This window comes from Pristiophorus japonicus, chromosome 15 (genome assembly GCF_044704955.1).
Source record: "Pristiophorus japonicus isolate sPriJap1 chromosome 15, sPriJap1.hap1, whole genome shotgun sequence".
In the NCBI taxonomy this organism is placed as follows: domain Eukaryota; kingdom Metazoa; phylum Chordata; class Chondrichthyes; family Pristiophoridae; genus Pristiophorus; species Pristiophorus japonicus.
In genome coordinates, this window is record NC_091991.1 from 49,895,154 (window position 1) to 49,921,671 (window position 26,518).

At 42.7% G+C, this 26,518-nt stretch overlaps 2 protein-coding genes across 2 annotated transcripts; one reads left to right on the top strand and one right to left on the bottom strand.

The window, feature by feature from the left end:
* The first annotated feature begins 1,386 nt into the window (after positions 1-1,386).
* Positions 1,387-2,704, top strand: LOC139281470 (probable G-protein coupled receptor 19). The gene is given in 3 exon segments (XM_070901639.1): positions 1,387-1,419; positions 1,421-1,505; positions 1,508-2,704. Coding segments are annotated over 3 exon segments (1,236 nt in total). The 3' UTR covers positions 2,626-2,704.
* A 4,121-nt stretch (positions 2,705-6,825) lies between these two features.
* crebl2 (cAMP responsive element binding protein-like 2) lies at positions 6,826-16,885 on the bottom strand. Its single transcript, XM_070900415.1, has 4 exons — positions 16,676-16,885; positions 14,651-14,848; positions 14,095-14,239; positions 6,826-7,692 (listed from the first exon to the last, which is right to left on the bottom strand). Coding segments are annotated over exons 1-4 (360 nt in total). The 5' UTR covers positions 16,691-16,885; the 3' UTR covers positions 6,826-7,690.
* Between the last annotated feature and the right edge of the window lie 9,633 nt (positions 16,886-26,518).

The following is a 26,518-nucleotide window of genomic DNA, read 5'->3' on the forward strand; positions in this document are numbered from 1 at the left end:
ATTTGCCCTCTTACAATGCCTGATAGATCAGTTACACTGCACTTTTTATGTTGATAGACGGTAATTTAGGTTTGGCATAAATGCAAACCATGCAATGCAATTCGAGTGCAAAGTCACTTTAAGTGAACGTAGGCAAGAAGTATAAAACCATCAAAATCATGAAGGGTTTAGATAGAGTAAATAAAGAGAAACTGTTTCCAATGGCTGAAGGATCGATAACCAGAGGACACAGATTTCAGGTGATTGTCAAAAGAAGCAGAGGCGACATGAGGAAAACATTTTTCCACAATGAATGGTTAGGATTTGGAATGCCTCTGTGCTGTACTATTCTCTCAGAAGCAATCATATAATAGATTAGTTTTAAACCTGCGGCAACTTAACTACAAGCTAATGCAAAGCCACATTTTAGAACAGATCTTACGGCCAAAGGTCCATCTGAGAACGCTGCAAATCTCACTTTCCATACTTTTGACATTAGCAGATAGCTCACGGTAGACTTATTTCTTAACTTTAAAATGTAACTTTCCCTTTGAACGCTGGCGAATTGACAATGACATATGCATGGAGATGCATTGTCTATGCTCAGGGAAGCAATGTGGGAGGTGGGAATGCAATGTAGGTCTACCAGCTCCACATCCCTGTGTAAGATACTGGTGACAGATCGGCACTTGCCGTATCAGAATGTCTTTAGAGCGAGAGGGACTGGTTGACCTAATATGTTGGCACATTGTCTTTCTGAGAAATTATTCCCAATACAGCCAAGAGTGAGGGGATAAAACTATCGTTTGACAATGGCTGTAATGACCAGTAGTCACGTTTCTCTTCTTAAGCAACCACTCGGAGTCGAGGATGACTTAGTCACGTTTCTAGTGTCTACCAGTCAACAATATTAAATTAGTTTTAATTATTGTGCTAATCCATTGAAACAGACCACAAACATTGCTATTGCAGGATGTGGATATGTCCTTATTTGGTTGGAACCAGATCATATTGTTGATCTGGAGTACAGAAAGCTTCATTAGCTTGAGAGTACTTGATGTTTACGTTAGGTGCAACATGGGTTTATGCTGGTGCATGGAATGGACTTAAAGTTTTTGTAATTATGTTTACATTTACAAATTCTGTTCAATACTAAATAAATCCGTTTATTGTTTCAATAGATTCCTGTGACCTCAATGACTGAAAACTAAGATAGTGAAAAAGTCATTATTAATGTACAGCTATAGCTACTTAAGTTAAATTCAAACAGTTGGCGGTTGCTTTTAGAAAAGCATTATCTTAAAGCTATTTTGATATCAACTATAAAGCTTTTTAATTGCTTTATAAACAAAAATATCCTAATTTCTATTTTTTATCCCCAGAAGTTATTTAGTACAAAACTTGAATATGGCGTTAGCCGAAGAAATTCCAAATATGACACCCCTCCATTGCAACCCCAACGGCTGCAACTTCAGCCAATTCCAGTGAAATATTAAACACACCATCCGTAGGTAGCCGTGGCAGCTGGGACTCAATGGACAGGGTGGGACAGAAATGAATACTACCATATATCAGGAACTCTCGACAGGGGAAATCGTTGCTGTCAGCTTAATTTTTGGTGTGATCTGGCTTGTTGCTTTGTTTGGGAACTCACTGGTTTGCCTCGTGATCCACAGGAGTAGGAGGACACAATCAACTACCAATTACTTTGTGGTGTCCATGGCATGTGCAGATCTGCTCATCAGCGTGACCAGCACTCCCTTTGTCCTTCTGCATTTTACCACAGGGAGATGGTTGTTAGGGGATGTCATGTGCAAATTGGTTAGGTACATTCAGTATCTCACCCCTGGAGTCCAGATCTATGTCCTTCTTTCCATCTGCGTGGACAGATTTTATACCATCGTGTATCCTTTGAGTTTCAAAGTGTCCAGGGAGAAGGCCAAAAAGATGATTGCAGCATCCTGGATTTTTGATGCTGCGTTTGTGTCCCCCACTTTGTTTTTCTATGGCACAGAAGAAGGCACCTGTAATTTGTTTCTGCCCCAGTCATGGAGTGGTGTTGTCTATGGCACTGTTCATCTTTTGGTGGGATTTCTGGTTCCATCTGTCCTCATCATACTGTTTTACCAAAAAGTTATCAAATACATTTGGAGAATTGGCACGGATGGCAGGACTGTTAGGAGGACAATGAACATTGTACCCAGAACGAAGGTCAAAACAATCAAGATGTTTTTGATGTTAAATTGCATGTTCTTGTTGTCTTGGTTTCCTTTTTATGTAGTTCAGATCTGGCAACCAGATCAAATGGATTACACAAAGTGTTCATCACTCTTTCTATCCATCGCATTGGTGTCTTTCAGCTCTTCAGCATCTAAACCCAGCCTCTATTCAATCTTCAATGCAAACTTCAGGCGTGGTATGAAGGAGACTTTCTGCATGTCATCAATGAAATGTTACCGTAGCAATGCATACACCATCACGAGTAGTTCCAGGATGGCAAAAAAGAACTATGTTGGGATCACAGAGATCCCTGCATCCACCAAAACCATTAGCAAAGATACAATATATGAAACGTTCGACAGAGAAGCAAGAGAGAAAAAGCTTGCATGGCCTATAAATTCAAACCCTCCAAATACATTTGTGTAATCAGTATGGCTCAAGCTTCATTTGATATTTCCAGTGGTGCAATGGAACCCAGAGTTTTATATATAAAATCATAAAAGACAAGAGAAGGCCATTCAACCCACTGAAAATCATCTCTCCAATACAAGAATTCTCCCATTACTGCATCCAACTGTAATTTGAAAAATGTTCTAATATTTTGAGGCTAGTTTGTAAAGGACTATGGGCCCAAGTTTCCACACGATAAAAAACAGGCGCCCCTCCGAGCTGGGCGCCCGTTTTCCGCGCCTAAAAAAAACCTCACAATTCTGGAGCGTTCTGCAGCTCCTTGTCTGCCTGGCGCGGCGCCCAGGGGGGCGGAGCCTACACTCGCGCCGATTTTGTAAGTGGGAGGGGGCGGGTACTATTTAAATTAGTTTTTTTCCTGCCGGCAACGCTGCGCGTGCACGTTGAAGCGTTCGTGCATGCTCTGTGAAAAAAACATTGGCACTCGGCCATTTTTGTAGTTCTTTGTAGCTGTTTAATTTTTGAACATTTTTTTAATAAAAGCACATTAGCACTTGCAGCCTTCTCACTGTCTCCTTCTCCCCCTCCCCCACGGGAACGAAACGGCTGTTTAATTCCCCCCCCCCTCCCCTCCACGGGAACGAAGCGGCTGTTTAATTCCCCCCCTCCCCTCCACGGGAACGAAACGGCTGTTTAATTCCCCCCCCCCTCCACGGGAACGAAGCGGCTGTTTAATTCCCCCCCCCCTCCACGGGAACGAAACGGCTGTTTAATTTCCCCCCCCCCCCCCGCGGGAACGAACGCCTGCAGCATTCTCCGTGCCTGAAGCACTTTCACACAGGTAGGAAGATGGTTTATTTAATCTTTTCTTTGCTTATAAATGTTTATTCAGGTTGGATTTATTTGTATAATATTTGTAGAAGTATAAATAAGGATTTATTGTAGAATTTAATGACTTCCCTTCCCCCCCCTCCCCCCCATCTTGTTCTGGACGCCTGATTTGTAACCTGCGCCTGATTTTTTTAATGTGTAGAACAGGTTTTTTTCAGTTCTACAAAAATCTTCACTTGCTCCATTCTACTTTAGTTTGGAGTACGTTTTAACTGTGGAAATTTGAACTGTTCTACCTGACTAGAACTGCAGAAAAAAAAATGTGGAGAATTGCGATTTCTAAGATAGTCTGTTCTCCACCAGTTGCTCCTAAAAATCAGGCGCAAATCATGTGGAAACTTGGGCCCTATATATTACACACAATCTTAAACTTCACTGTGATTGCATCAGCTATTTAAAATAAGTTACAATACTTCTTTAAATTACTGCACAAAGCGGATGATTCAACCAGCAAAACTGCTCAGCAGTACTTTAATATTGTGTACATGTTACTGAACTTCATATTTTTAATGTAACTCATCCCAGACCGTGTTTGGTAAAATGTAATCAATAAATCTTTGAATCATATTCATGTTGTTTATCTAATGCTGGATGTACATTGCAGTGTAAATGTTATTCATTTTGTGACAGAATACAGTAACTTAACTAGTGAAGCAACATGGTCATTGCAGTAATGGTAACCGTAAAAATAATGGTGAACATATACATAATATCAGTAGCATTATTCAGCAGTTTAGTATTTCATTAGACTGTTGTGGTACTTTCTTTGCACTTCACAGAAGTATTGACTAGCTGCTAAAATGTTCATATCCATAATCTTTGGGCTGCACATAATTAGGGCTGGTTACTTGAATATGCATTTTCATAACAAGTTTTTGTCAAAATAAACTATTATACTAGTCATAAGAAAAATGACAATCTTTTAAGAGCTGCTATTTTTTTATCTTCCGTAAAACTGCTGATTTTTTACCTGAATTTGATTTCCTTTAATGGTCAGTTCGACAATAGTTTCTGATCCTTATTCAAATATTGTATACCATATACATACTACCTTTCTCTGCTAACTTGGGCACCATGCCAGATCAACATTGGCTCCCCAGAGTGTGGGTCCTTGGATATCAATCACACATCGTCACTGGGAGACACTAGATTGTAATGTACATTCCACAGAGATTTCAAAGCTTCTATTTAATGCAAGTTTATTAAGAAAATGAAGTTTTGATATTATGTGCATAACGATGAATTTGCAATAGAACACACAGTTCAATGAATGGACTGTACAGTCACCTGAGAACCCACTTTTAGAGTGGAAGCAAGTTTTCCTCGATTTCAAGGGACTGCCTATGATGATGATGATGATGAAGCTGCTAAAGTAACTGACAGGACAAAAGGTGCAATTACTTTTGCACTGACATGAAGTGAAGTGATTTGGAATTGACATGGTGGTGATGAAAATTATAATATAACTTAGGATTCATTCAGGCCAGCACTTTCATTTGTGAGCACACTAAACCAAGAGACTTGTGACCACCTCCAATAGATAGTTTCATATGCTTGGAGTTTTCACCAGGGGTGGTATAACTCCAGAAAGAAACATTTTGAAGATGCCCAGGCATTCTAATAGACCTCCTAGAAACTTTATAAACTTACTATTAATCTTCTTAATACCACTAGACAACCAATACTTCCACCCACTATCCTACACACTAAAAATTAGCTGTATGTTGATTCTGCACACAATCCCCAACACAGATGTCAATGCTCCTTTATTGTTGAACTTAGTGCAATCTGTAACAAGATGCAACCATCAGCACAATTCAGGTCTTCCAGGTGAATGTTGCACATTATGGTCCAGATTTCACTGAAAAAAATAACAGTGTCTGAACAATACACACGGTTATTAATGCACAAATCGACCAGCAACTTGTGGCGATGAAGAGACACCATGAATTGCAAATCGCCACAAGTTGCTGGCTGATTTGCATCGCTTCACCATTCGCTTTTTGAAAATGACATCTCGCCCTTAACCTCGGCTTTTCATGAAGTTGCTGCATTTGAACATCAATTGCCCATTAAATTTGCCACAGAAAGGCAAGTCTAATAATTAACCCTTTTAACAATGTGATAATTGTCAATGACTGCCAATTAATCTTTCTTGGCCAGAATGTGAAAAATTATAAGTGTGGAGTCTCATTCCTTCAGGTTGTGAATTGTTGTTGGGAGATTTTTTTTTTTTTTTAAATGTAAAATTTTACATTTTTTTTTCTTTTCTTTCGTCTCTTTTTTCTGTCTCTCAATCCAATCTTTCTGCAACTGATTTGACGTTGAATTCACCCTCCTTCTCAGTCCTTCTGTTTATTTCCTCGATCCTTTAATCTCATTGGTTAAGGATAGACATTTTGTCCCGTTGCTCACCAAAGTCACAGGTGCCCTGTTGCCTTTGCTGCACCGTTATCAGCTCGCACTTCCAGCAACATTGTGGGCAAAAAAATGTAAAACCTAAATGTTCACGAATAGTTCTAAGGGCATGTCACAAAATGTCCTGTTCCAGCAAAATCTGAGTTAATAAGTACCAGTCCGAGACTGGTAATTGCAACACTATTGGACTGTGGCAGCATATACAATGAATACAATCTGAGTAGAAATACTACTGTGATTAAATTAGATTGCATTAATGAGTAAGGTATTAATGGAGTGGAGATACTGCAGACCACATCCAACATGGTCATATCTAATACCAAATAAAAAAGTGGATAAGGACAAGGAGGACCAAGTGAAAATGTGTTTTCCTTAACCCTTTCAACTCATATTTATACCTTTAGTCTTGCCTCATCACAAATGTCAATGACATCATGTTGCATTTACCATAAATTAAAAGAAATAATGATGCAGTACTAACAACAGCAGTTGTGGAACATTACACAAATCAGCTTTTAACTGGATAAAGTGGTTGCACAATTAAAAGTTATACAATACAAAGTGATATTCAATTTACATTACTTACAGATATACATGGTCAGAAACCCATATAAATTGAGTTCATAAAATATGATTCCACACTTGCTAAAGAATCTACTATTTTGAACTTTGCCAAAGGGTGCAGTCAATAATTATGCTAAATAGGCATATAGTTTGCGCCATAGACAAGGGTCTTTGGAATTGAGATTTTTCTCCACTGGCATTATCCAATTACTTAATTTTAAGTACAGTCTTCTCTTAATCAGTCATTTTCCACTAAAATTTTGAATTATCCAATTTGAATTGAGCAACATTACTAACAAAGTGGGAACATAATTCAAATTTTTTTTTAAAAAAAGCACAAACTCTTACAATTAAAAAAAGCATTTTAATATTTTGCCTAATGAGAAGAGAAAACACAAGACTCCTGTTAAAAGCAAATGTGTATGAAATAAATAGATGGGGAAGTCAACACTAACACAAATCATGACACCATTCACACATCATTTGGTCAATTCAACAGGCATCAAATGAAAATTAGTGTTTGATAGAAACTGGTTATTTCCCTTAAAAAACACATTAGAAGATCGACATTGGCAGTTTTGTGTGAAAGATGACATGTTTAGACACAGCTTTCCTCTTAAAGGCAATCTGATTCTGATGGCTGTTCATTTACCCATCCGGTGAAGTTCAGGGCTCTCTCCCCTTTCTCTCATGGATAAAGGTGGTGTTGAGGTGACAGGCTTTATATGGAGGAGAAGGGGCAGAGGGATAAGCAAAAAGTAAGAAGCATCAACTCTCCATGTTTAAATCATGGGGTAAATACATTTTAGGAAAAATATCCAAGTATGATACTAAAAAAAAATCCCTAAACAGTCGTTAAATTGAAACAAATACTCCGGTACCCCAAATGCTTTCAAGCCACAATTTTTATTCTGCTATTTTTAAATTAAAAGTTATAAAATACAAAGTGATATTCAATTTACATTACTTACAGATATACAGCATGGTCAGAAACCCATATAAATTGAGTTCATAAAATACGATTCCACATTTGCTAAAGAATGTACTATTTTGAACTTTGCCAAAGGATGGAGTCAATAATTATGGAGCTTCTTTTTCAGGTTAGTCTCCATTTTTTCACAATATAGTTTACATTAACAAAGGACAATGTACCAACTTTGTCTTGATTATTTCTTCTCCATCATTTCCAAGTTATAGAAGGTTAGAATTCTTCTGCAATAAAAAAAGCCAATTTAAATATTACTAGGAAAGCAGTGCAAATATCCAATTTCAAGAATGATATAGTTACTCATATTAGGAAATAGCGATATGGAAGAACTTCCACAATATGTCAAAAATGAAGATCTCACAAAGTAGCAGTACAAATTACTAGGGACCATCTGTCAGACAAGTGACAAAAACCTCAACAGGCAATGAATACCTTTTATTTCATCAGTAGTTATTTGCTGTTGCGAGACAAAGTTGCTGTTTTGTTTATATTATACACAGGCACTTTGAGATGAGTGATGGGATGAAGGTTAAATACTAGCAGCATTGACAGGTTTTTTTTCTCCAGATTCTACATAGAAATCATGAAGTCAGCTTGCTACATAACACCTTGCATTTATATAGCGCCTTTAATGTAGTAAAATATCCCAAGGTGCTTCACAGGAGCATTAACAAAATTTAACACCGAGCCACAGAAGGAGATATTGGGACAAGTTACCAAAAGCTTGATTAAAGAGGTAGGTTTTAAGGAGCGCCTTAAAGAAGGAAAGAGAGGTAGAAAGGCTGAAAGGTTTAGGGAGAGAATTCTGGAGCTTAGGGTCGAGGCAGTTGAAAGTAAGGCCACCAATAGTGGAGCGATTAAAATAGCGGATACGTAAAAGGCCAGTATTAGAGGAGTGCAGAGATCTCAGAAGGTTGTAGAAGAGTGTTCCACACTTCTACCACCCCTTGAGAGAGGAAATGGTTCCTAACCTCTCTCCTGAATGGCCTGGCTCTGATTTTAAGGTAATGTACCCTTGTCTTAGACTTCCCCACAAGTGGAAAAAGTTTGTCTCTACCCTATCAATTCCTTTTAAAATCCTAAAAATCTCAAATCAAATCACCCCTTAATATTCTATATTCCAGGAAATACAAGCCGTGTTTATATAATCTTTCTTCACAATTTAACCCTTGGAGCCCTGTTAACATTCTGTAGAATCTGCGCTGCACTCCTTCAAGGCCAATATATCCTTTCTAAGGTGCGGTGTCCATGACTGTACACAGTATTCATGATGTGGTCTAACCAGGGCTTTGTATAGCTGCAGCAAAACTTCCTCCCTTTTATATTCTAGACCTCTAGTTATAAAGGCTAACATTCCATTAGCCTTTTTGATTATTTTTTTGTAATTAACCACTACATTTTAGTGATCTGTATACATGAACCCCCAAATCTCTTTGGACTTCCACTGTTCCTAGCTTTTCACCATTTACCATTTCAAAACATTCTGTTCTATTTTTTTTCGCTCCAAAATTGATGATCTCATTTACCTGCGTTGAAATCCATTGTCTAACTGTCCACCACCATTATTGACTGGATGTGGTAGGGCTTGAGTGCTTTGCTATGAACAGTTGGGTCCAGGACAGCTTAATATACATTAATGATTTAGATGAAGGAATTGAGTGTAATATCTCCATGTTTGCAGATGACACTAAACTGGGTGGCGGTGTGAGCTGTGAGGAGGATGCTAACAAGCTGCAGGGTGACTTGGACAGTTAGGTGAGTGGGAAAATGCATGGCAGATGCAGTATAATGTGGATAATTGTGAGGTTATCCACTTTGGGGGCAAAAACACAAAGACAGAATATTATCTGAATGGCGGAAGATTAGGAAAAGAGGAGGAGCAACGAGACCTGGGTGTCATGGTTCATTAGTCATTGAAAGTTGGCATGCAGGTACAGCAGGCGGTGAAGAAGGCAAATGGTATGTTGGCCTTCATAGCAAGGGGATTTGAGTATCGGAGCAGGGAGGTCTTACTACAGTTGTACAGGGCCTTGGCGTGACCTCACCTGGAATATTGTGTTCAGTTTTGGTCTCCTAATCTGAGGAAGGACGTACTTGCTATTGAGGGAGTGCAGCGAAGGTTCACCAGACTGATTCCAGGGATGGCTAGACTGACATATGAGGAGAGACTGGATCAACTGGGCCTTTATCCACTGGAGTTTAGAAGGATGAGAGGGGATCTCATAGAAACGTATAAGATTCTGACGGGACTGGACAGGTTAGATGCAGGAAGAATGTTCCCAATGTTGGGGAAGTCCAGAACCAGGGGACACAGTCTTAGGATAAGGGGTAGCCATTTAGGACTGAGATGAGGAGAAACTTTTTCACTCAGAGTTGTTAACCTGTGGAATTCCCTGCCGCAGAGAGTTGTTGATGCCAGTTCATTGGATATATTCAAAAGGGAGTTAGATACGACCCTTACGGCTAAAGGAATCAAGTGGTATGGAGAGAAAGCAGGAAAGGGGTGCTGAGGGAATGATCAGCCATGATCTTATTGAATGGTGGTGCAGGCTCGAAGGGCCGAATGGCCTACTCCTGCACCTATTTTCTATGTTTCTATGTTTCCTATAGCCTTCTACTTTTGGTGTTTAGCATTGATGATCCCGCCTCTTCCTCATCTACATCCGGCTCCTTGGTGGCATCACCTACATGGTGTGTACTTCCACAGCTATCGGATGACACCCAGTTCTATTTCTCCACCACCTTTCTCAACCTCTCCACTGTCTTGTGCTTCTCGGATATCCAGTCTTGCATCAGCCACAATTTCCTCCAGCTAAACATGAGGAAGACTGATGCCATCATCTTCTGCCCCCTCCCTACACTGTACTTTTGCCACGAAATACATCTCCCTCTCTGACCTATGTCTCAGGCTGAACCAGACTGCTTACAAACTTTGGTGTCCTATTCAACCCCAAGCTGAGCTTCAGACTCCATTATCCTCTCCATCCCAAATACAGCTTACATTGCCCATCTTGCATCACCAGTGTCATTTCCAGACTTGATTACTCCAACAATCTCCTGGTCGACCTTCCATCCTTCACACTCCATCATCTTCAACTCATCCAAACTCTGCTGTCTGCATTCTATCCCCCAAAAAGTCCTGCTCAATGACCTACACTGGTTACCTTCATGACATTGTAACCTCTTCTAGTCCTACAACCCCATGCCCCACCAAACCCTTTTTACTCTAACTCTGGCCTCCACCCACTCCCGCTTACTAATTCCCAATTGACCATGTCTGGGGTGAAAACATAAATCATGCCTTGAGAAAAAGACAGGGCCAATAATTATTTAATCGACAGCCATAGCCTGGAACTTCTGAGTGTAGGCATGCCTTCAACAGTTCAAGTTATCAATTGGTCTGAGGCCAGCAGGCAGATTGTGCTAAATCACCCAACTTTGTGGTGATGTTTCCTCATGCAAGAAGTGAGTAACTGTTTAAGAGTTATATTGACAATAGTTTAGCAGCATAGTTTAGAAGCATCTTTGTTGTTTTAACCATGAGGAAGATTGTAAAGTTTGCAAAGTGCTGTAATATACAGTTTGGATTGAATTTTGCTCATTTACCTATTTAATGCTAAATATATTGTCTGCTGGTTTAATAACCTGAGTCTTGGTGCCACAGAGTGCACACTGAAAACAAGGAGAATTGCATGATGGCACATGATTCATTCCAAGTTAGAACAATATCGAAAGGGTTCTCTGTTCTACTCTTCAGCCTCACTTTTCTTTCCAAAAACTAAGATATTAGGCAGTTAAATACAGTCTGGTTCATATGAGAAGCAAAGTATGCTTATGGGAATATTATGTGAACTCAGAAACTCACTTGTATGTTAAAACATACACAACCCAAAAATGCTCAGTTCTTGTGTGGAATCTTGAATTTATTTCACTCATGAAGTAGTATGGTAACCCACGCTTTGAACTCTTGAAATAAAATTTGAGGTGTGCCCTTCACTTTATTCATAACCTTGAACTGTACAATTAATACAAGTGTTTGTGTGGCCAACAACCCAGATCAAGTTCATGAAATATCTGTGCTTGTGGTTACAACCCATCATGGACCCAATATACAATAAAGCACTACAAATAACCAGCAACCTCCATATCACGTTGGACAAAGGATTATAGCATCTTTGATCAAAATGGATACAGCTGAACTATGAGACATCGGTGACCTGTAACAATTACACTAATGAATTACTGCTGTGGTTAAATCAGTAAATAAATATTAATAGACAACAGAGATTTACCACTCGACTCCCAACTAGAAACTCTACAATGTCACATCCCAGGATTCTATCTTGAAGACATTTTGATCAGTTTTTATTTGTGCATTTTTACTTATTCAAAACCAGATTGTTAAATGAAATGCCCCATTGAAATGAAATATTAGATATCTTTGGAGCGACACAAGATGTGGCAGTGTGCAAGAGACCAAATGCAAAAACTGATACTTTGGCTTGCTATGCTAGAACTTCCCCTATCGTCAGGTGTTGACCAGGTATGACTAATGTTCATACAGAAGTATACAGGCCAGTGTGGAATTTCTACGCATTGAAACCTTACTGAGACATGGCCTACTTATACTGCAAAACCATGTCCAGTTGGTTCTGCAATGTAGCAGGGCTGCTGTGTTCCACATTTACTTTGATTTACGCAGCTAGATCAATTTATTAGTACTTGCTGAAAGACTGGAATTAAACGCGAACAGTTGTTGAAAGGACACAAAATTTAAATTCACGGCAACTGTGTTTATACAATGTTGCTCAGCGTGATCAAAAAGGTGTCTCACATTCAGCATCACTAGTGGCAGCCATTCATACAAGAGGTACCTAACTTCTAGAGGTAGGGAACAAAACCATAGGTGTGTTCTGTGCCTGCAGATATAGTATTGTAATAGTATTAAGACAGTTTGATGCTAATCACAGTTCACTAAATCCATGGCTCTTTCTTTCATACAGGAGAAGTTTGACCTAACGGCAATACTTTTTGTTTTACAACATTCTTGCGCTGTGGAGGTAGCCTCAAAATACGGGGGAGCCAATTTAAAACCGAGTTGAGAAGGAATTTCTTCTCCCAGAGGGTTGTGAATCTGTGGAATTCTCTGCCCAAGGAAGCAGTTGAGGCTAGCTCATTAAATGTATTCAAGTCACAGATAGATAGATTTTTAACCAATAAGGGAATTAAGGGTTACGGGGAGCGGGCGGGTAAGTGGAGCTGAGTCCACGGCCAGATCAGCCATGATCTTATTGAATGGCGGAGCAGGCTCGAGGGGCTAGATGGCCTACTCCTGTTCCTAATTCTTAGGTTATGTAAAAGAACTAACAATTATAGAGTGCCTTTCACGACCTCAGGACATCCCAAGTGCTTTACAGTCAATCAAGCATTTTTGAAGTGTAGTCACTGTAGGAAACCCAGAAGCTAATTTGCACACAGCAAGATTCCAGCAATGCGATAATAACTAGATCATCTGTTTTACTATGTTAATTGAGGGATAAATATTGGCTAAGGCATCAGGCAGGACTCTGCTCTTCAAAATAGTGTCATGGGATCTTTTATTTGCATTGGAGGCTGTTCAGAGAAAGTTCACTAGGTTGACTCCGGAGATGAGGGGGTTAACTTATGAGGATAGGTTGAGTAGGTTGGGCCTATACACATTGGAGTTCAGAAGAATGAGAGGTGATCTTATCGAAACATATAAAAAGATAATGAGGGGGCTCAACAAGATGGACACAGAGAGGATATTTCCACTCATAGGGAAACTAAAACTAGGGGACATAGTCTCAGAATAAGGGGCCGCCCATTTAAAACTGAGATGAGGAGGAATTTCTTCTCAAAAGGGCTGTAAAATCTATGGAATTCTCTGCCCCAGAGAACTGTGGAGGCTGGGTCATCGAATATATTTTAAGGCGAAGATATATTGATTTGTGAGCGATAAGGGAATAAAGAGTTATGGGGAGCGGGCAGGGAAGTGTAGCTGAGTCCATGATCAGATCAGCCTTGATCTTATTAAATGGCAGAGCAGACTTGAGGGGCCAGGTGGCCGCCTCCTGCCCTTTTTCTTATGTTTATGTACACCCGAGATGGCAGATGGGGCCTCGGTTTAATGTCTCGTCCAAAAGGTAGCACCACCAAAAGTACAGCACCCCCTCATTTCTGACAGTGCAGTACTCTCTCAGTACTACACTAGTGTCAGCCTAGATTTTATGTTCAAGTCTCTGGAGTGAGACTTGAATTCTCAACCTTCTGACTCAGAAGCAAGAGTGCTACCACTGAGCCATTGCAGACACCAAAACTAATAAACTTGTGACCATTATTAGTGCAGCATGTTTACTCGAACTTGATATCAGGCTCGTCTGGCAGCTGGAGTAAAGTGAGAGCAGTATCTGCTGTTATTGGCTACCATTTGCACTCTCCTCAGAACAAAATCATTCTTTGCTAGTTGTGCAGCAAAACACCTGAATGTAGAGCCACTTTCAAAAGCAGTCATTGTGCAACTATTGATGCCAAAACCCATTTAGCCAACAGTCTTGACAGGAAGATACATGCAACTCCTCCAAGTGATTAATGAAATAAATACTTACAGGCCAAATTGACACTTCCTTCGATTTTTGTTTTTCCTGGTTTGTTGATGGTCTGTTGTACTTTGCTCTGCTCATCCCCTGTTAGAAGAGCTTTTATTTCCGATGGTATCTTCCCCTGATCCATTGCTGTGCACCACTGCTTGTACTATAAGTTAAAAGAGACTAGTGTAGACATCAAACACAACCAGGTTCAGAGTAAAGCTCTGCAAGTCTAATTTAGAGCTCTGAAAAATCCAGTTGGCAATATCTGCTTAAATCATTCCAAATACAATTTATAAGCAGAGATACAGGAAGAATGTTATGTGTGAGAGAGCAGTCCAAAAATAACATGGAAGTGTCTGAAACAGTCATCAAAATTATACTTCAGCTTTTATCAATGTGACAAAACATGCAAGAAAATGTAGAAATTTAAAATAATTTATTTTTAGTCTAAACAACTTTGCACACACAGGTAGGAATAACAAAACACAAAAATATCTACAAAAAATACAAACTGTTTCTTTATGCTTTGTGGCGCAGCACCATGCCAATTCAATCCATCAACATTTTCACATACCATCTCTAGCTCTTCTCTCAGAGCGCAAATTGCTCTCTCCCTTCGAGATGCAAGTTCTTCCAAGTATTGATAGCGCAGCTTCTTTCTTGCTCGGCATTCTCTAGCACTCTGGCGACTTCGCTCGAGCTTTGCCTTCAAGTCAATTTTAGCAGGTTTACGGCCTCGTTTTCCAGGTTTCTTCACTTTACCTCCCACCACCTGAGGGAGGAGATGTTTGAGGAAAAAAACTATGCGTTATACAGATTCTGCAGCTCAACAAATTCTCCTTATTAACTATTATGACATTTCTATCTATTGAGAGTCAGGCAGAACATACCTTTCACTTGGCTTTTCAAAAAATCTATGAATTCACATTCTTGAAAGCTATGAAAATTATGCTTTTCCTCTATCCAATGGCAAAATATTGAGCACCAACACAACAGTATTTATCATTAATTTTCCAGCTAGCTTTGATAACGCATGCAAGTTTTTTTTTCATATACTCTTTTAATTTTCACATAGACTGGGGGAGCAAAACCGCTCCAGTAGTAAATGCAATGAATTTCTGAATGTATTTTGGACAGTTTTCAAGATCATATTTTAGAACCAACAAGGGAACAGGCCATACTAGATTTGGTGATGAGTATTGAACCACAATCAGTTAACAATTTGATGGTAAGGAAACATAAGAACGTAAGAAATAGGAGCAGGAGTACGCCATTTGGCTCCTCGAGCCTGCTCTGCCATTTTTGCACCTCATTGCTTTCTTAGTATCCATTTGTTGATTTTTATAGCTCTCCTAGTCCATTGGATTCCCACTTTCCTTTGCATTTGCGCAAGCCTTTTCTTTTAGATTGATATTGTCGCGGACCTTGTTTGTTGAGCATGGGTGGTTATCTACAGAAGTGGAGCCTTTAGCCCTCAGCAATTGTACTTCCCACCATGTTGGTTTACTCATTAAAGTTTAGTCCAGTTTACTGTGGTCAATTATTTTCTCATTTCCTCAAAGTTCGCTTCACATAAATTTAAAAGCTTTCCGACTTTCCCCTCTCCCTCTCCCTCTCCAATCTAATATCAAATTCAATCCTATTACCATCACTATTCCATGATCAGATCAGCCATGATCTTATTAAATGGCAGAACACGCTCGAGGAGCCAAATGGCCTACTCCTGCTCCTATTTCTTATGTTTCCTCATCAAATTGTTAACTGATTGTGGTTCGATACTCATCACCAAATCTAGTACGGCCTATTCCCTTGTTGGTTCTAAAATTGATGTTCTTGAAAACTGTCCAAAATAAATTCCAGAAATTCATTGCATTTACTACTGGAGGAGTTTTGCTTCTCCCAGTCTATGTGAAAATTAAAATTCCCCATATAATCCCCTTGTTTTTGCTACATGCTTCCCTGATCTCCATAATTATACATGTCACACCCACCACAACACACTACATCACTGTTAGGAGGTCTGTAGACAACTGCTATTAGGGTCTTGCATCCTTTGATGGTCATTAACTATCCATAGAGGTTTCATTGCCCAATCACCCTTCTTTTTAATACAGTAATTGTACCTTTTATCAATAGTGCTACCCCCCTCCTTTCCCAATTTTCTTGTCCTTTCTAACAATCCAATAGCCTAGAATATTTAGCTCCCAATAATACTCAAGATGGAGCCAGGTCTCTGTAATGGCTACTACATCAGAACTTTACACTGAACTTATGCTTCTAACTTACTTGTGTTATTTCTTATGATACGTGCATTTTCCATTCTATTATATATTTTGGGGGAAGCATCTCAATTCCATTAAAGATTGTCTAAGCAATGTCAGTGCATATCCTTAGAATCCCATTCAGGCTTGATTTCAAATTTTTCATCTAAACATACCTATTTCTTTAAACATAATTTAAGCTAGCAATAAATGCTGTAGTAAGCTTTAAACATGAAGCTGCATCTAATTTATTGTAAATATACGAATGGAGATTGAAGAACTGAATTTTTACGAGCAGATTGTCCTTTTGCTTCCTGGGTTCTCGGCCGTACACTCACCTTACTGTCATCCATGCTGCGCCCCCTTCGCTTATCCTCCCGCTTCCCCCACCGTCAGTGACAATAGGTCAGTCCTCGAGTCCCAAACCCTCAGTCAGTGACAACAGACCAGGCCAGGCCTCGACCCCAACTCCCGTCTCCACTTAAAAGTCTCCCAACCGCCGATGGAAAACAAACACTGCTCCGAACGCGCATGTGTGGAGTGATGTCATCGCTCGGAGACTAAGCAACGTCATCACCTCTCGCCCGCTGCACTCTGAAACCCCGGAGAGCCCAGGTCTGCTTGTCTGGCTTTCCAGCTGCAATTTCTTTGCCTCCTCTCCAGAAGGTGTTGACTCATGTTGGCCTGTAGTTCCATGGCAGCCCTCTAATACCTTACTGGCTGGGCCAAGTCTGATGTTGAAAAAAAGACTTGGATTTATATAGCACCTTTCACGACCACCAAACGTCTCAAAACGCTTTGCAGCCAATAGAGTACTTTTGGAGTGTAGTTACTGGTTGTAATGTAGGAAACACGGCAGCCAATTTGCGCACAAGCAAGCTCCCACAAGTAGCAATGTGATAAGGACCAGCTAATCTGTTTTGTTATGTTGATTGAGGGATAAATATTGGCCAGGACACCAGAGATAACTCCCCTACTCTTCTTCGAAATAGTGCCATGGGATCTTTTACGTCCACTTGAGAGAGCAAATGGGGCCTCAGTTTAATATCTCATCCGAAAGACAGCACCTCTGACAATGCAGCATTCCCTCAGCACTCCACTGGAATGTCAACCTATATTTCTTAGTGCTCAAGTCCCTGAAGTGGAATATGAAACCACAACCTTTTGATTTGGGTGTTAATGTTTGCTCGATTCCCTTTGGGTTCTCTTTTCTTCAACTAGCCGGATACGACTTGCTTCAAACTTTGTTGTGCCATCGTGAATTATCTTTTGTCACTTTTCCCTGTCACAAACATCGTGCTCCCATGTGTCAGTTGAGATGCCACATTGTTTTAGATTAGTCTTTCGACAAACCTTATATCTTTTGAACTGACTGCCACAAGAGCATTTACTGAGCTTGGGTAATATAGTATTAGGCATTCGGACTAAGTGTCCAGACCACCTTAGTTGCACCTTTGCTATCACTGCTTTGATGCCTGGCATATTTGCAATTCTGAGGACCTCAGTGTCCTGAATCTTACGCCACATTCAAATTTTCATGGTCTTTCTGAGAAAATCTAGGTAAAAATTGTTGAGTTTTCTGATGTGGTGACTGTATGTGGTCCAGCTCTTGCACACATACAGTAAGAATGTTGTCATCATCATAGGCAGTCCCTCGGAATCGCGGAAGACTTGCTTCCACTCTAAAAATGAGTTCTTAGGTGACTGAACAGTTCAATTCGAGAACCACAGTCCCTGTCACAGGTGTGGGACAGACAGTCGTTGAGGGAAAGGGTGGGTAGAACTGGTTTGCCGTACGCTCTTTCCATTGCCTGCGCTTGGTTTCTGCATGCTCTCGGCGATGAGACTCGAGGTGCTCAGCGCCCTCCCGAATGCACTGCCTCCAATTAGGGCTGTCTTTGGCCAGGGACTCCCAGGTGCCAGTGGGGATGTTGCACTTTATCAAGGAGGCTTTGAGGAGTGTCCTTGGAACATTTCATCTGCCCACCTTTGGCTCATTTGCCGTGAAGGAGTTCCGAGTAGAGTGCTGGCTTTGGGAGTCTCATGTCAGGCATGCGAACAATGTGGCTTGCCCAGCGGAGCTGATCGAGTGTGGTCGGTGCTTCAATGCTAGGGATGTTGGTCTGGTCGAGGTCGCTAACGTTGGTGCGTTTGTCCTCCCAGGGGATTTGCAGGTATAACTATTACCTTGTAGACTTTTAAGTATTGATGCCAGTTTAATGCTTTTATCCCATAACCTCACATGGAGCTTTCTTTAAAAAAAGAACATTTTATTTTCCCCACTCACTTTTGTGTCTCAACATGTGGAGTTGCTTTTTTATTCTAAAGGTGTTACTGGTTGTAATGTAGGAAACACGGCAGCCAATTTGCGCACAAGCAAGCTCCCACAAATAGCAATGTGATAAGGACCAGCTAATCTGTTTTGTTATGTTGATTGAGGAATAAATATTGGCCAGGACACCGGGGATAATTCCCCTGCTCAACTTCGAAATAGTGCCATGGGATCTTTTACGTCCACCTGAGAGAGCAGACGTTTAACGTCTCATCCGACAGTGCAGCATTCCCTCAGCACTGCACTGGTGTGTCAGTCTAGATTTATGTGCTCAAGTCCCTGGAGTGGGACTATGAACCCCCAACCTTCTGACTCAGAGGCGAGTGTGCTCGCAACTGAGCCACAGCTGACACTATGCAAATACCTATTGAGAACAGGATCAGATGCAATGCTTGCACAGTTGATAGAGCTGCCAATGTTAAGAGAGGGATTTATATTCAAAAGAGTGAGATGTATGTGTTATAAATGTGAACTTGTATTTACTCTGTACAGCCAGCAGAGGGCTCATCCCATAATGCCTTGGGAGCACAGGTATTAAGGAGGCCTCACAGGTTGGAGAGGCACGCTGGAGACCTGCAATAAAAGACTACGGTCACACTTTACTTTGACCTCACAGTGTTCAGTCTGACTCTTTCTCCATACATAACAACTGGTGACGAGATACAGATAGCGAACCCAAAGATGCAGAGAACAGTGGGCATCCTGAAGAAATTCTCGGAGAGAGATGATTGGGAAACTTTTGTGGAGCGTCTCGACCAATACTTTGTAGCCAACGAGCTAGATGGTTAAGAGAACGCTGTCAAACGAAGGGCAATCCTCCTCACTGTCACCAACATATGGCCTCATGAAGAATCTGCTCACTCCAGCGAAACCCACGGAGAAATCGTACGACGATTGTGCACATTGGTCCGAGAGCATTTGAACCCGAAGGAAAGCATTCTGATGGCGAGGTACCGGTTCTACACCTACAAAAGATCTGAAGGCCAGGAAGTGGCGAGTTATGTCGCTGAGTTAAGGCGCCTTGCAGGACATTGCGAATTTGAAGGACATTTGGAGCACATGCTCAGAGACTTTTTCGTACTTGGCATTGGCCACGAAACCATACTTCGCAAACATTTGACTGTAGATACCCCAACCTTGAGTAAGGCCGTAGCAATAGCCCCGATGTTCATTGTCACCAGTGATAATACGAGGCAAATCTCTCAGCACACAAGTGCTGCTACAAGTACTGTGAACAAAGTGATGTTGTTTTCGAATCATCACGTACAGGGCAGGTCACACATACCTGCAGCTGCATGTCCGCAGATGTCTCAGAGTCCACCATCAAGGGTGATGAATGCAAGGCCATTAACACCTTGTTGGCGCTGTGGGGGTGATCATCGTTTCCATTCATGCCGATTCAAAGGGTATGTTTGCAAGGGCTGGGGAATAATGAGACACCTCCAATGAGTGTACAAGCGAGTTGCAAATCCTGTTAAACCTGCAAACCACCATGATGCAGAGGAGGACAGATCCACGGAGGATCACGATGAACCAGAGCCTCAGACTGAGGAGACAGAGGTACATGGAGTGCACACATTCACCACGAATTGTCCCCCATAATGCTGAATGTTGAACTAAATGGACTCCCGGTGTCAATGGAGTTGGACACGGGCGGGAGCCAGTCCATCATGGGCAAAAAGACTTTCGAAAGATTGTGGTGCAACAAGGTCTCAAGGCCAGTCTTAACTCCAATTCGCACGAAACTAAGAACTTACACGAAAGAACTGATTCCTGTAATCGGCAGTGCTACCGTAAAGGTCTCCTACAATGGAGCGGTGCACAAACTACCACTCTGGGTGGTACTGGGCGATGGTCCCATGCTGCTCGGCAGGAGCTGGCTGGAAAAGATACGCTGGAACTGGGGTGACGTCTGAGCGCTATCGCCCGCTGACGACACTTCGTGTGCCCAGGTCTTAAACAAATTTTCTTCTCTGTTCGAACCAGGCATCGGGAAATTCCAAGGAGCAAAGGTGCAGATCCACCTAATTCCGGGGCCGCGACCCATCCATCACAAGGTGAGAGCAGTACCGTACATGATGAGAGAAAGGGTAGAGATCGAGCTAGACCGACTGCAACAAGAGGGCATCATTTCACTGATTGAGTTCAATGAGTGGGCCAGTCCGATCGTTCCTGTCCTCAAGGGAGACGGCATCGTCAGAATCTGTGGCGATTACAAAGTAACTATCAATCATTTCTCCCTGCAGGACCAATACCCACTACCAAAGGACGCCGACCTCTTTGCAACGCCGGCGGGAGGAAAGACGTTCACAAAGCTGGATCTGACTTCAGCCTACATGACACAGGAACTAGAGGAATCATCGAAGCCCCTCACCTGCATCAACACACACAGAGGTCTTTTTGGTTATAACAGATGCCCGTTTGGAATCTGATCAGTGGCAGCAATATTCCAGAGAAACATGGAAAGCTTACTGAAGTTGGTCCCGCACACTGTGGTCTTCCAGGACGACATCTTGGTCACAGGTCGGAACACAGTCGAGCATCTGCAGAACCTGGAGGAGGTTCTTAGTCGACTCAACCGCGTGGAGCTCAGGTTAAAAGGCTCAAAGTGCGTTTTCCTGGTGCCTGAAGTGCAGTTCTTGGGAAGGAGGATTGTGGCGGACGGTATCAAGCCCACCAACGCGAAGACGGAGGCAATTGAGAACGCACCGAGGCCACAGAATGTGATGGAGCTGCAGTCGTTTCTGGGACTCCTGAACTACTTTGGTAACTTCTTAGCGAGTCTTAGCACATTGTTAGAACCACTGCATGTTTTACTACGAAAAGGGGACAAATGGGTTTGGGGCAAAAGCCAAGAAAATGCCTTTGTAAAAGCGAGAAAATTGTTATGCTCAAACAAATTGCTTGTGTTATATGATCCATGTAAGCATTTGGTACGAGCATGTGATGCGTTGTCATATGGCGTTGGATGTGTATTGCAACAAGCTAATGATTTCGGTAAACTGCAACCGGTGGCTTATGCATCCAAGAGGCTGTCTAAGGCTGAGAGAGTCTACAGCATGATTGAAAAAGAAGGGTTAGCATGTGTCTATAGGGTAAAGAAAATGCATTAATACCTGTTTGGGCTAAAATTCGAATTGGAAACTGACCATAAGCCACTTATATCCCTGTTTTCCGAGAGTAAAGGGATAAATACCAATGCATCGGCCCACATCCAGAGATGGGCGCTCACGTTGTCCGCATACAACTACGCCATCTGCCACAGACCAGGCACAAAAAACTGCGCCGATGCTCTCAGTAGGCTGCCATTGCCCACCACGGCGGTGGAAATGGCGCAGCCCGCAGATCTAGCCATGGTTATGGAAGCATTTGAGAGTGAGCCATCACCAGTCACTGCCCGGCAGATCAAAACCTGGACAAGCCAGGACCCCTTATGACCTCTAGTCAAAAGCTGTGTGCTTCACGGGAGCTGGTCCAGTGTCCCAGTGGAAATGCAGGAAGAGATTAAGCCGTTCCAGCGGCGCAAAGATGAAATATCTATACAAGCAGACTGCCTTCTGTGGGGCAATCGAGTAGTCGTCCCCAAGAAGGGCAGAGACACCTTCATCAATGACCTCCAGAGTACCCACCCAGGCATCGGAATGCTGAAAGCGATAGCCAGATCCCACGTGTAGTGGCCCGGTATCGATGCGGACTTAGAGTCCTGCATTCACAGAAATAATACATGCTCGCAGTTAAGCAATGTACCCAGGGAGGCGCTGCTAAGTTTATGGTCTTGGCCTCCAAACCGTGGTCGAGGGTACACGTCGACTATGCAGGCCTGTTCTTGGGTAAAATGTTCCTTGTGGTTGTAGACGTGTATTCCAAGTGGATTGAATGTGAGGTAATGTCGGCTAGCACGGCCGCTGCCACTACTGAAAGCCTGCGGGCCATGTTTTCCACTCGCGGCTTACCCGATGTCCTGGTGAGCGACAACGGGCCATGTTTTACCAGTGCTGAGTTCAAAGACTTCATGACCCGCAACAGGATCAAGCATGTCACATCAGCCCCGTTTAAACCAGCATCCAATGGTCAGGCAGAGAGAGCAGTACAAACCATCAAGCAAGGCTTGAAGAGGGTAACTGAAATCTCGCTGCCGGCTCGCCTATCCCGAGTCCTGCTTAGCTACCGCACGAGACCCCACTCACTCACTGGGATCCCACCTGCTGAACTGCTCATGAAAAGAGCACTTAAGACAAGGCTCTCGTTAGTTTACCCTGATCTACATGAACAGGTAGCGAGCAGGCGGCTTGAACAAAGTACATACCATGATTGCGCAAATGTGTCATGCGAGATTGAAATCAATGATCCTGTATCTGTATTGAATTATGGACAAGGTTCCAAGTGGCTTCCAGGTACTGTCGTGGCCAAAGAGAGGAGCAGCATGTTTCGGGTCAAACTTTCAAATGGACTCATTCACCCAGAAACACTTGGACCAAATCAAACTCAGATTTACGGACTATCCTGAGCAACCCACCTTGGACCTTACCTTTTTTGACAACCGGCACCACAGTTGACCACGAAGCAGAACCCATCATCCACAGCAGCCCAGCAGGGCCCAACACACCAGGAGCAGGAGTATTTGTATTTACTCTGCACAGCCACCAGAGGGCTCATCCCCTAGAGTCCCAAGGGATCCCATAATCCCTTGGGAGCACAGGTATTTAAGCAGGCCTCAGAGGTTGGAGAGGCACTCTGGAGACCTGCAATAAAAGACTAAGGTCACACTTTACTTTGAGCTCACAGTGTTCAGTCTGATTCTTTCTCCATACATAACCGTATGAATTTGAGTTCACTTTTAAGAGTGAGTTATATTAAAATAAATTACATGTTTAAACCAAAATGAGTCAGTCTAACACCAAATGAGTGAGATTACATAACTTAAATGTAGATCCAAATAAAGACGACCATTCAGAATATTCATCCAGAAACAGCCTGTAGTCCCTCTATCACAGCATCCTGGTGTTTCTTAAATAATTCCAATGTTTTAGCCTCTATTGTCTCACTCAAGTTTTATGCCATGTGTTGATTACTCCCTGTGTAAAGAACAACCTTTCACTATTTGAAGCTGTGGCCTAGCTTTGTCTTAATTTGAAGAAGTATTCCAGATTTATCTGTCCTATACCGATTACTGAGAGTTCGCGAGAGTTCGGGAGGCAAGAGAGTTTGGGAGGTCAGAGAGTTCGGGAGAGTCCGAGAGTTCGGGAGGCGCGAGAGTTCGGGAGAGTCTGTGATTTCGGGACAGTCCGAAGTTTGGGAGGCCAGAGAGTTCAGGAGAGTTCGCGAGTTCGGGAGAGTCCAAGAGTTTGGGAGGCCAGAGAGTTCGGGAGGTCAGAGAGTTCGAGAGAGTCCGCGAGTTCGGGAGGCTCCAAGAATTTGGGAGGCCAGAGAGTTTGGGAGAGTCCGCGAGTTCGGGAGGCTCCGAGAGTTCGGGAGGTCAGAGAGTTCGGGAGAGTCTGAGAACGGAAGTCCGTGAGTTCGGGAGGCCAGGAGTCCGAGGCGCAGGAGGGCCGGGGTAGGCAAGAAATTCGCTTCTGACGAGGATCGGTGAGTCGGAGGAGTGGGCAGTTTAGAAAGAGCGGGAGTCGGAGGAGGTCGGGAGCAGCGAGGCCCATAAAAGGGGGCCCAGCAGTTGGAGGTAGCTGCAGGGGCAGAATGTAAAAAGAAATCGAAGTGTGACGTCACAGCCAAGAGCGTAAGTGGTTGGCTGGTGGATTGGTGAGTATTTAATAATTTTCTTTTTTTCATTTCTGATCAGTAAGAAACCTTTGGCGTTGTTATCAATTAGGTTAATTTAAGGGTTAAGCCATGGCAGGAGAGCCAAACCCGTGTCACGCTCCTCCTGTGTATATGAGAAATCAGGGACGCTTCCAGTGTCCTTGACAACTACATGTACAGGAAGTGTATCCAGCTGCAGCTCCTGACAGACCACATTGCGGCACTGGAGCTGCGCATGGACTCACTCTGGAGCATCCGCGATGCTGAGGATGTTCTGAATAGCATGTTTAGTGAGTTAGTCACACCGCAGGTAAAGGTTACACAGCCAGATAGGGAATGGGTGACCATTAGGCAGAGCAGTGGAAGGAAGGTAGTGCAGGGGTCCTCTGCGGTCATCTCCCTCCAAAACAGATACACCACCTTGGGTACTATTGGGGTGGGTGATGACTCATCAGGGGAAGGCAGCAGCAGCCAAGTCCATGGCATCAGGGGTGGCTCTGCTGCACAGGAGGGCAGGAAAAAGAGTGGGCGAGCTATAGTGATAGGGGATTCTATTGTAAGGGGAATAGATAGGCATTTCTACGGCCGCAAACGAGACTCCAGGATGGCATGTTGCCTCCCTGGTGCAAGGGTCAAGGATGTCAGTGCATTCTGGAGGGGGAGGGTGAACAGCCAGCTGTCGTGGTACATATAGGTACCAACGATATAGGTAAAAAATGGGATGAGGGCCTACAAGCTGAATTTAGGGAGCTAGGAGTTAAATTAAAAAGCAGGACCTCAAAGTTAGTCATCTCAGGATTGCTACCAGTGCCACGTGCTAGTCCGAGTAGGAATTGCAGGATAGCTCAGATGAATACGTGGCTTGAGGAATGGTGCAAGGGGGAATGATTCAAATTCCTGGGACATAGGAACCAGTTCTGGGGGAGGTGGGACCAGTACAAACCGGTAGGTCTGCACCTGGGCAGGACCAGAACCGATGTTCTAGGTGGAGTGTTTGCTCGTGCTGTTGGGGAGGGTTTAAACTAAAAAAGCAGAGGGTTGGGAATCTATGCAGGGAGGCAGAAGGAAGTAAAAAGGGGGCAGAAGCAAAAGGTAGGAAGGAGAAAAGTAAGAGTGGAGGGCAGAGAAATCAAGGGCAAAAATCAAAAAAGGCCACATTACAACATAATTCTCAAAGGACAAAGAGTGTTAAAAAAAACAAGCCTGAAAGCTCTGAGTCTCAATGTGAGGAGCATTCGTAATAAGGTGGATGAATTGACTGCGCAGATAGCTGTTAACGGATATGATGTAATTGGGATTACGGAGACATGGCTCCAAGGTAACTAAGGCTGAGAACTCAACATCCAGGGGTATTCAATATTCAGGAAGGACAGACAGGAAGCAAAAGGAGGTGGGGTAGCGTTATTGGTTAAAGAGGAGATTGACACAATAGTAAGGAAGGACATTAGCGCGGATCATGTGGAATCTATATGGGTAGAGCTGCGAAACACCAAAGGGCAGAAAACGTTAGTGGGAGTTGTGTACAGACCACCAAACAGTAGTAGGGAGGTTGGGGATGGCATCAAACAGGAAATTAGGGACGCATGCAATAAGGGTACAGCAGTTATCATGGGTGACTTTAATCTGCATATTGATTGGGCTAACCAAACTGGTAGCAATACTGTGGAGGAGGATTTCCTGGAGTGTATATGGGATGGTTTTCGAGACCAAAATGTCGAGGAACCAACTAGGGAGCAGGCCATCCTATACTGGGTCTTATGTAACGAGAGAGGATTCATTAGCAATCTAGTCGTGCGGGGCCCCTTGGGGAAGATTGATCATTATATGGCAGAATTCTTCATTAAGATGGAGAGTGACACAGTTAATTCAGAGACTAGGGTCCTGAACTTAAAGAAATGAAACTTCGACGGTATGAGACGTGAATTGGCTGGGATAGACTGGAGAATGATACTTAAAGAGTTGATGGTGGATAGGCAATGGCAGACATTTAAATATCACATAGATGAACTGCAACAATTGTACATCCTTGTTTCGCATAAGAATAAAAAAGGGAAGGTGGCTCAACCATGGATAACAAGGGAAATTAGGGAAA

Bases quoted from the DNA above. Each gene is read 5' to 3' on its own strand.
- crebl2 (XM_070900415.1), bottom strand. The intron at 14,240-14,650 runs GTATGTGAAAAT...TTTAACTTATAG, and splicing joins TGAGAGAAGAGCTAGAGATG to TACAAGCAGTGGTGCACAGC.